Below are 12,802 nucleotides of genomic sequence, written 5' to 3'. Positions count from 1 at the left end.
AGCCACTTCTCGAACCTCTAGGCCACAGCTGCCCCCAAACGTGAATGACACCAAAACCCAGTGGGTACTCCCAGCATAGCTTTTGATAATCTAACTATTTTGGTACAAACATTTTTAATCTCCAGTGTGGTAAATAATCTTCCAAGACTTTCTCACCACATGGAAAGTTCACCTGCATTGATCACTTGGCAGCTGTTCATTTCAGCCACATATGGTTACATAACATTAGTTGATTCAGAAAATGAATGGAAATAATAATAATATTTGGGGCAAAATTTTGAAATAACATGCTTTTTAATTTTTGGACTTGAACATTGGTGTCAAGTATTGGCAAGTCAAAAGCTTCAAGTCCAAATGAGGTCACAAGTCATTGGTCATAAAGTTCAAGTGAAGTTGCAAGACCAAATCATCAATTTTATGACTTGAGACTTGACTGAAATGCATCATGTGATTCAAGTGCACACGTCTGACCGGATATACTGCTAACGCTATAGAGTGGCAGATACTAAGATGCTAATTTGACAATTGTGAGTAGCCTACTAACAACAGTCATATTCTTTGTTAAGACCAACAATCACACACAGGCACACACTCACACCAAGGAGTAATGCAAAGTAGCCAATTAACCTAATGTGTATATTTTTGGGACTGTGGGGGGAAGCCAGAGTACCCAAAGAAAACAAACAAAGGCACAAGGAGAACATGCAAACTCCACAGGGACTCACAGTGCTAACTGCAGGACCACCATGCCGCCTTATTAGGCATTTTGTTACATGTAAATGAGACATGAGGAAGCTGAATACAGTTAGCAATGACAAGTCGAGAGTCTGAAGGCTACTCTTCATCCAACCAAGCTGAAATGTTATGGATGAACACTTTGCAGTACTGAAGATTTTATGCACGTTTTAGATGCCCAGGTGATTTTAGTCTTATGTCACTGAATGCTAAATGACCAAAAACTTGTTTCTACTCTGAAATAATTAATTATAATTATTTGTTGGAGTACAGTCAGTTGGAATAAAGATTATACTGGTGTGAAACAGACTGATCAAACATATTTTATGAGCTACTGGGGGAAGGAGGGATTGCTTGTTTGACCAGAAAAAACATTACAGAACTTCAACACCTTGAACACACCTCAGGTTTCCTTGCTATCAGCTGTTTCTACTTAACCATCAATTAATGCTGTCTTGAGAATCCTTTAAAAGAAGCTTCAGACGCTTGTAAAGACATTGCAAAGAGGCTCTTGTGGAAGGTGTGTGCTACTCCTGAAGTAAGTGTGAAATATATTTTTTGGCTGGTTGGTTTGTTTTCTTTCTTCTTAAATAACTGTGTTAATTGTTAATAGGGCAACTACTGTCTGCACATTGTCTCTGCATTATCTTGGGGAGGAGTCACAGAGTGGACATAGCCTGATTTATCCACTTACTAAACCAAAATGATGTAAGTATGTAATGTGATGTAACTTCAAATTAGAAACTTGCTGATTTACAATGTAACCTCACATAAAATGTGTTTGCAGGATGTTGTGGGTCTTGTATCTGCTGATTGGAAGCACAACCTGCTTTCCCAGATTCCAATGGGATTCAACAAAAGGGGTGAGTTCTTACCCGGGCAGCAGCTCCTCTCTACCACGTCTACCCAACCCAAGCAATGACAGAGCAGCCAAAACTCCTGGCCCTGGCAGTTACGGTAGCGACGCCAACATTCCTGAGGGTCCAGCATTCAGCAGTGATGAGTATCATTTCAGGGATGAACATTACAGCCCTGAGGTCGGCACATATGGGGTTGCCTATGGCTCTTCTGAATTTAGTGGGTATGATAGTGGTGCACCAAGTAGTAGCTATAGTGGTGGTTATGGTAGCTCAGCAGGTGGTTATGGTAGCTCAGCAGGTGGTTATGGTAGCTCAGCAAGTGCTTATGGAGAGGATGACTCCTATGGGTTTGAGACCCCTCGAGATGAGAGCTGGGGCTCTGGACCTGCTACCTTCTATGGCACCAGTGACGAAAACCCTGAGCCATTCTTCAGTGACGTGTCTGATCTGGAGCCAGTGTACTCCTCTAGCACTCGTTCAAGGTACCAACGAGGAAGATCGGTATATTCTCAAATCAGCTACACTCCAGGAGAGCCTGCTCCCCCACTCATGCCAGTATCCAGACATGTCGGCAAAACCACTCGGAGGCAAAGCGATCCTGTTAAGGCACCAACCAAGGGTGGCTTCTGAAGATATCTGGTAAAGCACAATTCTATCAGTAATCTACAATATTCTCAATCTGCTGTCTGGTCACGGTTGACTCACTGATTGTCTCTGCCTTGCAGGTCTTAATGTTCCAGGTGTCTCACTGCTGTTGCATGATCTGATTCCAATAAACTGTTTCACAAAACTTTCACAAAATCTTTCCTCATTTTGAACTTGTCTGTTTGGTGCAATACTTTTGAACCGGCTTAAAGTAGAAACTACATGATGTATTTTCACATGCAACACTTGCATGTGACTTGAGGTTTGGTTAATGTGACCACAAAGTGACTAAATAGGATGAAGGTAATGCATGCTGCACAAATTGTTTTGGCTTTCATTGTAACACTAGACTAATGTGAAAGGTGCTCTTGCATTTTTATGTACTGCAGGTTGAGTGTTTTGGTGCAGAATTGCTTTTGAGGTAGAAGCATTTTGAGAAACATGACCAGATTACTGTGCCCGACTTGTCTAGGAAGCCATAGTTGAGAGGATCAGCAAAAGTTTCTTCCAGAGTTAATGGTGAAACCCAGGAATTTGTACAGCTTGTACAGACTCTACCCCATGCCTGCTAACTTGGAGATGTTCCCATTGAACTCTATAGCTATAACTGACATTAGCTAGTGCTTAATCCGGCAGCTGTTTATCAGACCATTGTGTCAGTTAAGTTGGCTTCAACCCAGTTTTTTTTTTTCTACATGGAAAAAGAATCAGAACTTTGTCATTTTATAAATGCATCAGAATACAATTTTTTTTTTTTTTTTTTTGGGTGGGGTGGTGTTCTGCATTTACAAACGTGCAAATGTTTAAGTTCAGGTTTTAAAATGTAACTACTGTCCTGATTGGCAACATGTTAAAGGTCACTTCAAACAGTAAGAACTTACTGCTGCTCAAAATACTCTTGGCTTGTTAACTGTCCTGCTATTGGGCCTCTTAGCTGATTCAAGTCTGTGGACTGGGAATCTTGGTGTTCACACTGCAAGCAATTGAGCTGGGTTCAGTAGCCTCCCAGTGACCATAGCTGGACTGGGACCAAACTGAGCTTCTGAGGCCAATTTGATGACGAGGGATACAGTGCCAAAATGATTTACGGTGGATCCCATCTGGACTATGACCCTGGTGATAACAAAACCGCAGCAGGAGAGGAGTGAGGGGGAGAGTGGACATCACCAGTGTGGAAATACAGCGTGTGGAGCCACAGTATTTTCACAACTACCTCAGTGAATTAGGGATTTATTTTGACCAAGCTAAAGCTGGTAATTGTTGGAAGAATGTAAAGACAAATCAAGATGGTTTTGTTGAGTTTTAATTCATTTCAGATATCTATGGTAACACAATATTATCTTTGACATAATATTGATGTTATTTCTTCAGATTCTGGTCATAATTTAATTTTTGAACATTTTAAGCTAATATTCTCACATGAATATTAAATAGTGCACATTTAAATCAAATCCTCTTCATCCTCCTATAAAAAGGTGTTTTTGTCCTTACAAACCTTAGAAAACTCGGCCTGATGCTATGTGTGCTTTGTTATGAGTGTTTGTATTGTTTAGAATCAGAATCAGAATCAGAATTCCTTTATTAATCCCTGGAGGGAAATTCTTGAATTAACTGAATGGATCTTTGTGTAACAGCTTTAACTCAGACATTTCTACAACAGTTGATCTGCAACCAGACTGAGTGACACACTGCGCACGTTCAAATGTGTTTCGAACTGGTATTTTCAGACATTAAATTCCAAAGAGAACAAACTACAGCACTTAAAACCCTCAAAAGCAATCAACAAACATTTGCCAAATGTAAGATGATGCTCAAGATGACTGTGTCATTTGAAGAGTGTGCCAAACGACAACAAAAGCTATCTCATGACACTTTCCAATTAGAGCAGGTCTCTCATACTCTTTAACTTAGTCTTTAATACAGAGAGACCCAACATTTCCTCATGAGCAATTACTGTACTGAAGAAAAACTAGGTGAGCAGCCCTCTGCCTTGACCAGTTGCTTGAGAGTGAGAGAAAATGAGGTAGAAATGTGTAGAAATATGCTTAAATGATACTAATTTTGGTCGGTGTCAAGCAGAACCACAGCAGGAGGTCCAACTGCGCTTCATGGGAACCTGAGAGATAAACACAGAGACTCTGGGGTAGAAGCCAAGTTAGTGACATGTATTTATGGGTATCAAGAAATATGAATGTACTTTATATAACACAAATCTTACGTCCGAACACTGATAACACATCCAGAAAAAAACACCATAAATGTCCTCCCTTGGATGCCCCTATGTTTGATAAAACATGATAAAAATCCCCTTTCAGGTGCTTTTCCAGTGTGAAAAATGTGGTGGAGTGAATGTGGTAAAGTGAATATGGTGAATGTGAAGTGCTCTGGGTGTTGGGGTAGTGGTCCTCAGCAACTATTCTGATCACAGACTTAATTTACTCCGCTTTTTGTCCTTACGCACAGATGATTTAACCATTCCTAATAAAAATGTGATCAAGTGTGGACCTAATGCAGGATCTTTGACATTAAAACAGGAAAAAAACAAGAGTCAGATCAGATCAGATCAGAATTCCTTTATTAATCCCTGGAGGGAAATTCTTGTTTCTACAGACAATTGCACATGCAGTATTCCCGACCAAGAAAGGAGAAAAGTGCAGAGTATAAAAATAGGATAAACAAAAACTAAAATCTCAAGTACAGGTATTTACAAAAACTGTATTCAAAATTTTTTAAGAAAATTTAAAAAATACAGGTATGTACAATGTGTAAAAGTAGCCAATATGTACATTGTATATACAAGTGAGTGTGTCCGTCACAGTGCTGAGTTTAACAGTTTGATGGCGACAGGCAGGAATGATTTCCTGTGTCGCTCTGTGGTGCATCGTGGCAGTATGAGTCTGTTGCTGAACGAGCTCCTGTAGCCGATCAGCACATTGTGGAGAGGGTGAGAGGGAAAGTCCAGTATCGTCCTTATTTTGGACAACATCCTCCTCTCAGACACCACTGTCAGAGAGTCCAGTTCCTCTCCCACAACATGGCTGGCCTTCTTAATGATTCTGTTGAGTCTGTTTGTGTCCCTCACCCTCAGGCAGCTGCCCCAGCAGGCAACAGCATATGTGATGGCACTGGACACCACCGACTCATAGAACATCCTCAGCATCGTCCTGCAGATGTTGAAGGACCTCAGCCGCCTCAGAAAGTAGAGGCGGCTCTGGCCCTTTCTGTAGACCATGTCCACGTTCTTGCACCAGTCCAATTTGTGGTCAAAGTACACCCCCAGGTATTTGTACTCCTCCACCACCTCCACAGTGTCCCCTTTGATGTTGATAGGGGTCACTGGAGCCTTAGTCCTCCTCAGGTCCACCACCAGTTCCTTGGTCTTTGTCACATTGAGCTGTAGGTGGTTTTTCCCGTTCCATGTGACAAAGTTGTCCACTACCGTCCTGTACTCTCTCTCATCCCCCCCAGTAATACACCCAACCACTGCAGAGTCATCAGAAAATTTCTGAAGATGGCAGGACTCTGTGCAGTGCGTAAAGTCTGTGGTGTAAATAGTGAAGAGGAAGGGAGAGAGGACAGTCCCCTGTGGAGCCCCGGTGTTGCTGATCACTTCATCTGACAGGCAGCACTTCAGGCGTACGTACTGCGGTCTGCCCGTCAGATAGTCTGCGATCCAGGACACCAGTGGGGCATCCACCTGCATCGCTGTCAGCTTCTCAGCCAGCAGAGCCGGCCTGATGGTGTCAAACGCACTCGAGAAATCGAAGAACGTGATTCTCACAGTGCTTGCCGGCTTGTCCAGGTGAGTGTAGACTCTGTTCAGCAGGTAGATGATGGCATCGTCCACTCCAAGGCGGGGCTGGTAGGCGAACTGAAGGGGATCCTGAAGCGGTTGGACCATGGGCCGGAGCTGTTTTGCTGCATTGGGAAGAGCACAATGGCGAGATGCTTTTCCAAAGTACTGGACACTTTTTCCTCATTTTAATTACACTCAGGTCTCTCCAGATCACTGGGAGCCATGCCTGAAACACCGCCGGCATTGTTTACACCTTCAATCAGCTGATGGCCCTGAGGTACCCGACTCTCTTGGCCGGAGAGAAACATTTTTCAAGTGTCCTTCAAGTGTATTTTATTCTATTTTTCTACTTCAGTATTTCATGTTATTGTATTTTGATTGTATTCAAATATACCAGGCTGCTATGACAACCTAATTTCCCCTCGGGGATGAATAAAGTCATCTATCTATTTATTTTATCTATCTATAAATGTAATACAAAAAAAATTTGCTCTCCCATTTTTCATACAGCATTCACAGCCCCCTCACACCATGTTGCATATAGGCAATGTTAGTCTGTGAGGGTTCAGAATTTTGGGTTTAGGCAGTAGTATTCCTTCCTTTTCACCTCCAGCCTTCAAAATTCCCATGTTAGTCTACTCTTTCCTTCATATGTACCAGGCTAATTAACCTCTCACTGGCACCTTTAACTAATACCTGTTACTGCTGAGCACTCAGCTCCCACAGCACTGTACATCCATCCATCCATTTTCTATTTTCTGGAATAAAGATTATACCAGTGTGAAACAGACTGATCAAACATATTTTATGGGCTATTGGGGGAAGGGGGGATTGCTTGTTTGACCAGAAAAAACATTACAGAACTTCAACACCTTGAACACACCTCAGGTTTCCTTGCTATCAGCTGTTTCTACTTAACCATCAATTAATGCTGTCTTGAGAATCCTTTAAAAGAAGCTTCAGACGCTTGTAAAGACATTGCAAAGAGGCTCTTGTGGAAGGTGTGTGCTACTCCTGAAGTAAGTGTGAAATATATTGTTGGTTGGTTGGTTGGTTGGTTGGTTTTCTTTCTTTTTAAATAACTTTAACTTTAACTTTGACTAATTGTTAATAGGGCAACTACTGTCTGCACATTGTCTCTGCATTATCTTGGGGAGGAGTCACAGAGTGGACAGCCTGATTTATCCACTTACTAAACCAAAATGATGTAAGTATGTAATGTGATGTAACTTCAAATTAGAAACTTGCTGATTTACAATGTAACCTCACATAAAATGTGTTTGCAGGATGTTGTGGGTCTTGTATCTGCTGATTGGAAGCACAACCTGCTTTCCCAGATTCCAATGGGATTCAACAAAAGGGGTGAGTTCTTACCCGGGCAGCAGCTCCTCTCTACCACGTCTACCCAACCCAAGCAATGACGGAGCAGCCAAAACTCCTGGCCCTGGCAGTTACGGTAGCGACACCAACATGGCTGAGGGTCCAGCATTCAGCAGTGACGAGTATCGTTTCAGGGATGAACATTACAGCCCTGAGGTCGGCACATATGGGGTTGCCTATGGCTCTTCTGAATTTAGTGGGTATGATAGTGGTGCACCAAGTAGTAGCTATAGTGGTGGTTATGGTAGCTATAGTGGTGGTTATGGTAGCTCAGCAGGTGGTTATGGTAGCTCAGCAGGTGGTTATGGTAGCTCAGCAAGTGCTTATGGAGAGGATGACTCCTATGGGTTTGAGACCCCTCGAGATGAGAGCTGGGGCTCTGGACCTGCTACCTTCTATGGCACCAGTGACGAAAACCCTGAGCCATTCTTCAGTGACGTGTCTGATCTAGAGCCAGTGTACTCCTCTAGCACTCGTTCAAGGTACCAACGAGGAAGATCAGTATATTCTCAAATCAGCTACACTCCAGGAGAGCCTGCTCCCCCACTCATGCCAGTATCCAGACATGTCGGCAAAACCACTGGGAGGCAAAGCGATCCTGTTAAGGCACCAACCAAGGGTGGCTTCTGAAGATATCTGGTAAAGCACAATTCTATCAGTAATCTACAATATTCTCAATCTGCTGTCTGGTCACGGTTGACTCACTGATTGTCTCTGCCTTGCAGGTCTTAATGTTCCAGGTGTCTCATTGCTGTTGCATGATCTGATGCCAATAAACTGTTTCACAAAACTTTCACAAAATCTTTCCTCATTTTGAACTTGCCTGTTTGGTGCAATGCTTTTGAACAGACTTAAAGTAGAAACTACATGATGTGGTATTTTCACATGTGACTTGAAAGCTGCAATTCAAGCAATGACAGAGCAATGATACCCCTGGCAGTTACTGTAGATACTTTATTGATCCTGAGGGGAAATTCAAGGAGGCAGCACCAACATGGCTGAGGGTGCTGTGCTCTCAAGTAGCTATGCTAGTTTTAGAGATGGAACAGCCATGAGGCCAGTGAACTGTCCTTCCTGAAGTCAAATTGTCATCCTTGCATCTGGCAGTTGGTCTAGATGTCTGTCATATCTGTATAGTATGGAAAATATGCTGCCACCGCATTACTTGTTTGTAACTATGAGTGAGCCAGCCAGATAACAGATGCTGGAATTGTTAAACTTGCTTTTGTAGTGCAGGCCTCAAAGGGCTATACTAAAGGAGAATTTAACCTATTCAGGTTTAACTTGGCATTATCAAGGAAAATCAGGGTTGCGAAAAGGATTGCCTAAGTCTTAATTGGTACTGCAGTAGTGAATAAGATATTAGGTGATTTGGTGTTAAAGAGTTTGTGTGTGTTCACATAATGGGGTGGTGTTGTCAGTATTTTCATAATCACTTGTCACATTTTCTCCACAAAAAATGTGTGATGTCAGATTGTGAGGAGCATAAAGAAACTGCCACAGCCATATCTCACACTGTTGCCAACAAGGCCAGTGAGGCTTGTTGGTAGCATACTATAGGCACAGGCTTCTTGTCATTTATTTATTTTGTCTTACGTATTATGATTGTAAAATGATGCATAAGGACAACTGTAGGTTTCAAAAAAATTCCAAGAAATAGCTCAGTCAAAAATTCACAAGAGCACACTTAATTTTCTTTGCCAAGGAAACACAACCTTCGCACTTAACAAGGCTGGGTCGACCTCATCACACCACAGATGGTTCTGCTGTGTTCTATGCCTGCAGCGGTTGATCTAATCAAATTGTATTGAGCCACACTCTCCACAGCCTCTCTCACTGTATACTTATACTATATTTTGTTTATAGTATTATATATATATATCATTAGTATTATTGTATTGTTTATTAGTATTAGTGCTAACGAGTTGAACATGTTCTTCAATTCAACTCCAACCCCTCCACCCCCGCCGGGCCCTCTCCTCCTTCTGCTGCTTCTCCAAACAACAAACTGTCACCTCCCCCCACCATCCCCTGCCCTACAGAATCAGCTTTATTTGCCAAGTATGTGTGACCATACAAGGAATTTGACTCTGGATTTTTCTCTCTCCTGTGCACCATTCAAAATACAAAAAAATAAAAAATAGAAAATAATGATGATAATAATAATAATGATAAAGTATTTACAAAACGAAAAAACAAGATATAAATATATGTACATGTAGTGCAAACAGTGTGATGGTTCACACAATGGCAGGTGGTTTACGGGGGGATCAGGGAGACAGCCTGGGGGAAGAAACTGTTTTTGTGTCTGGTAGTCTTGGCATACAGAGCTCTGTAACGCCTACCAGAGGGAAGCAGATCAAACAGTTTGTGTGAGGGGTCTGCAGTGATGCTTCCTGCCCGTTGTTTGACCCTGGACTGGTAAGTCCTGAATGGAGGGCAGGTCGGCCCCGATGATTTTTTCTGCAGACCTGATTATCCATTGCAGTCTGTTTCTGTCCTGGTTGGTGGCCGATCCAAACCAGACAGTGATGGAAGTGCAGAGAACAGACTGGACGATGGAGGTGTAGAAGATGGTCAGCAGCTCCTGAGGCAGGTTGAACTTCTTCAGCTGTCGCAGAAAATACAACCTCTGCTGGGCCTTTTTCCTGATTAGGTCTACGTGGGACTTCCACTTGAGATCCCGGGCGATTGTGGTTCCCAGGAACTTAAAGGAGTCCACAGTAGACACTGTGCTGTTGAGAATGGTGAGGGGGGGTAAGGTGGATGGGGTCTTTCTAAAGTCCACTGTCATCTCCACAGTCTTGAGCGGGTTAAGCTCTAGGTTGTTCAGACCACACCAGAGGACCAGCTGGTTGACTTCACATCCAGGAGAGCCTGCTCCCCCACTAATACCAATATTGAGACATGTCGGCAAAACCACTCAGAGGCAAAGCAGTCCTGTTGAGGACTGCCTCCGAGTGGTTTTTCCTGCCCGTCCGGTGGGGGAATCGAACCGGTGACCCTCCAATCACAAGCCGTTTCTCCAACCTCTAGGCCACGGCTACCATGTTCATTTTTTTCTTTTTTTTTCTTATACTGAAAAAAAATTCAAGCTTCCATGATGGCTTTTTACATTGTCTTTACTGTTTTGAGTTTTTGGAAAACTGGTACAGAATTACTGACGTGTTATCATAATTTTGGATACTGAAAAATTTCAGAAGTTGGATGACTTTGCCTCACTTTGGCCTATCTAACACAGCTAGGTTTACTGATATTGTATTTAATTGCACCAAATCTCACATCTCTCTTTCAGTGTATCCTTTGTAAACTGAAAGCTTTGATTGGAGATTTTGACTCAGAGTCACTGAGTCGGCAACCACTAGTGAAAAATACTGTAATGCGACTAGCTGTTGGTGTGTTTTATGTCAAGAAGTTTTCTTTTTAGGATGCAAATGTTGTCAGTGTCCTGGTGCAAGAGTTGATTCTGGGATGTGTATCAAGTGTTTTGATTGCATTTAAGCATTTGGAACGTTACATTAACTGTTTAGAGCTGCATGCTGGTCAAGACAACTTTGAAGAACTTGTATGTAGCTTGTTTTTTTTTTTTTAAAAAAAACAAAAAAAAAACAACTGCCAGTCCCAATTCTTCAACAGTTTGCACAACATCTAACTTCCACCTTCATCATTCTTAACAGTATTTGTTCAGCCCCACATCTCACTGGTGACCAGTCCAGGGTGTGCCCTGCCTCTGGCCCGTAGTCAGCTGGGATAGGCTCCAGCCCCCCCACGACCCTGACGGATAAGCGGTATAGAAAATGGATGGATGAATAATAGTATTTGGTGACCCTGGGCAACCTGTATCACAGCTCCACTGATCTTTAACCTGCCCAGGGGTCTCATCAGTCAAAAACACAGTAAGTGTGAGCAGAACCTTTCAGTCTCTTTGCATTATGTTGTTTCTTCCCTGTCATGCTACATGAGAGTCCACAGAATATCAATATGGTCACCATACTTGATCTCCTGATATGCTATCCCACATACTATCTGTTGACAAGTTTAGTAGGGAAACATCCTCTAGTTAATGGTGAAACGCCCTCTGCTGGACATTATTGCTCAGCTGCTGCCACCTGTCTGACACAAGAAATTTGCTTCTTAAACAAACGGAATCAAGTTTCCTGAGGGTGTTCTTCGACCCAGATGTTCATGTCACATCAAGGGAAAGGAGTGCTACCTCACTGAGTTTAACCATTTTTCACTGAACATCCTGTGCTCACCAATACTCAGTTGTGTAAATGTAGCAGGGGTGGTGCACTGGTTAGCGCAGTTGCCTCACAGTCAGAGGGTTCCAGGTTGGAGTCCAGGTTTGTGGAGTTTGTATGTTCTTCCTTTGCCCTCATAGATTTTATCCTGGTTCTTCAGCTTCCTCCCACAGTCTCAAAAACAATTTGCTACTCTACATTGCCCCTAGATGTGAGTCTGTGAGTGTGTTATTGTCTATCTTTGTGTGTTGACTCGGCAATTGACTGGCCACCGGTCAAGGGCATACCCTGCCTCTCACCTGTTGTCAGCTGGGACATCTCTTCTGCTGGCTTCTCCCCTCTTTGATATGTTAACATTCTGTAAGTGTAGCAAGTAACACCCCCTGTATAATTTAAATTGGATTAAGAAAATATAGCTGAGGTGTTGCACCTTCAAAAACAGCATATGACAGTAGGATTTGTGTATAGCCCTACTGTTATATGACCACATTACTTGTTTGTAGTTTGTTGTTCTCAAGAGGCCAGCAGTAATACTGCACAGGCTCAATTAGATTCCAAAAGTTACAGTGTAACTTATACTGTTGGGGCATCGTGGCTAAATATTAAACTCTGCAAAATACCAGTGGCAAAAAGTGTGTTGATGCTAATACGTGAATCACGAACTGGATGCAATGAGACTACTTCAGAAAAGCCTATTGTCTGAATGCAGCTGTTAACTTTTGCTGACAATACACTTACAGCAAGGTCTTTAGTCCGTTTATGTCATGATATCCAGCAGGGGGTGCTCCATCACAACTAGAGAATGGTCATCAGGCAAACTCATATACAAGATGCCCGTAGGACACAGAAATACTTGATTATTATACAGTTTTCTGTAGCTTTTGTTGTGGCTGTGAGGAGAGATGGTGGCACACAATCTATATTTGCAGCTATTTGCAATTTGCAACATTTAATGCCAATATGAACAACCCGACTTACAGGACTAATTAGAGTAAGCTGAACAGAAAGATGTAACAGACTAAATGAGGTCAAAATAATGAAAATATCAAATGACAATCCGCAATGGAATCAAAAGGTATAGCCCGACCTACTCTGGCCTCTGATTGGCTTACCTTGATATTCTTACCCTGACTTAAACCAATCGT

The 12,802-nt window shown here is 42.5% G+C and overlaps 2 protein-coding genes across 5 annotated transcripts; both read left to right on the top strand.

The window, feature by feature from the left end:
* Window positions 1–1,119: 1,119 nt before the first annotated feature.
* LOC124061478 (probable peroxisomal membrane protein PEX13) lies at window positions 1,120–2,391 on the top strand. 2 transcript variants are annotated; one of them, XM_046393328.1, is made up of 4 exons: window positions 1,120–1,273; window positions 1,349–1,443; window positions 1,523–2,234; window positions 2,321–2,391. In XM_046393328.1, the coding sequence occupies exons 2-3, from the start codon at window positions 1,439–1,441 to the stop codon at window positions 2,223–2,225; spliced, it is 708 nt and encodes a 235-aa protein (XP_046249284.1). In that variant the 5' UTR covers window positions 1,120–1,273; window positions 1,349–1,438; the 3' UTR covers window positions 2,226–2,234; window positions 2,321–2,391. The 2 variants fall into 2 exon arrangements, with proteins under 2 accessions (XP_046249284.1, XP_046249285.1); XM_046393329.1 differs by lacking the exon at window positions 1,349–1,443 and having other exon boundaries at window positions 1,141–1,273.
* Window positions 2,392–6,922: 4,531 nt separating this feature from the next.
* Window positions 6,923–8,206, top strand: LOC124061477 (probable peroxisomal membrane protein PEX13). Of its 3 annotated transcripts, XM_046393327.1 has the most exons (5): window positions 7,019–7,055; window positions 7,151–7,243; window positions 7,323–7,651; window positions 7,694–8,055; window positions 8,142–8,206. In XM_046393327.1, exons 2-4 carry the CDS (start codon window positions 7,239–7,241, stop codon window positions 8,044–8,046), a joined length of 687 nt encoding a protein of 228 aa, XP_046249283.1. In that variant the 5' UTR covers window positions 7,019–7,055; window positions 7,151–7,238; the 3' UTR covers window positions 8,047–8,055; window positions 8,142–8,206. The 3 variants fall into 3 exon arrangements, with proteins under 3 accessions (XP_046249282.1, XP_046249283.1, XP_046249281.1); XM_046393325.1 differs by having other exon boundaries at window positions 7,323–8,055; XM_046393326.1 differs by lacking the exon at window positions 7,151–7,243 and having other exon boundaries at window positions 6,923–7,055; window positions 7,323–8,055.
* The last annotated feature ends 4,596 nt before the right edge of the window (window positions 8,207–12,802 follow it).

This window comes from Scatophagus argus, chromosome 7 (assembly GCF_020382885.2).
Source record: "Scatophagus argus isolate fScaArg1 chromosome 7, fScaArg1.pri, whole genome shotgun sequence".
Lineage (NCBI taxonomy): Eukaryota > Metazoa > Chordata > Actinopteri > Scatophagidae > Scatophagus > Scatophagus argus.
This window is presented reverse-complemented; position numbering and strand designations above follow the sequence as displayed.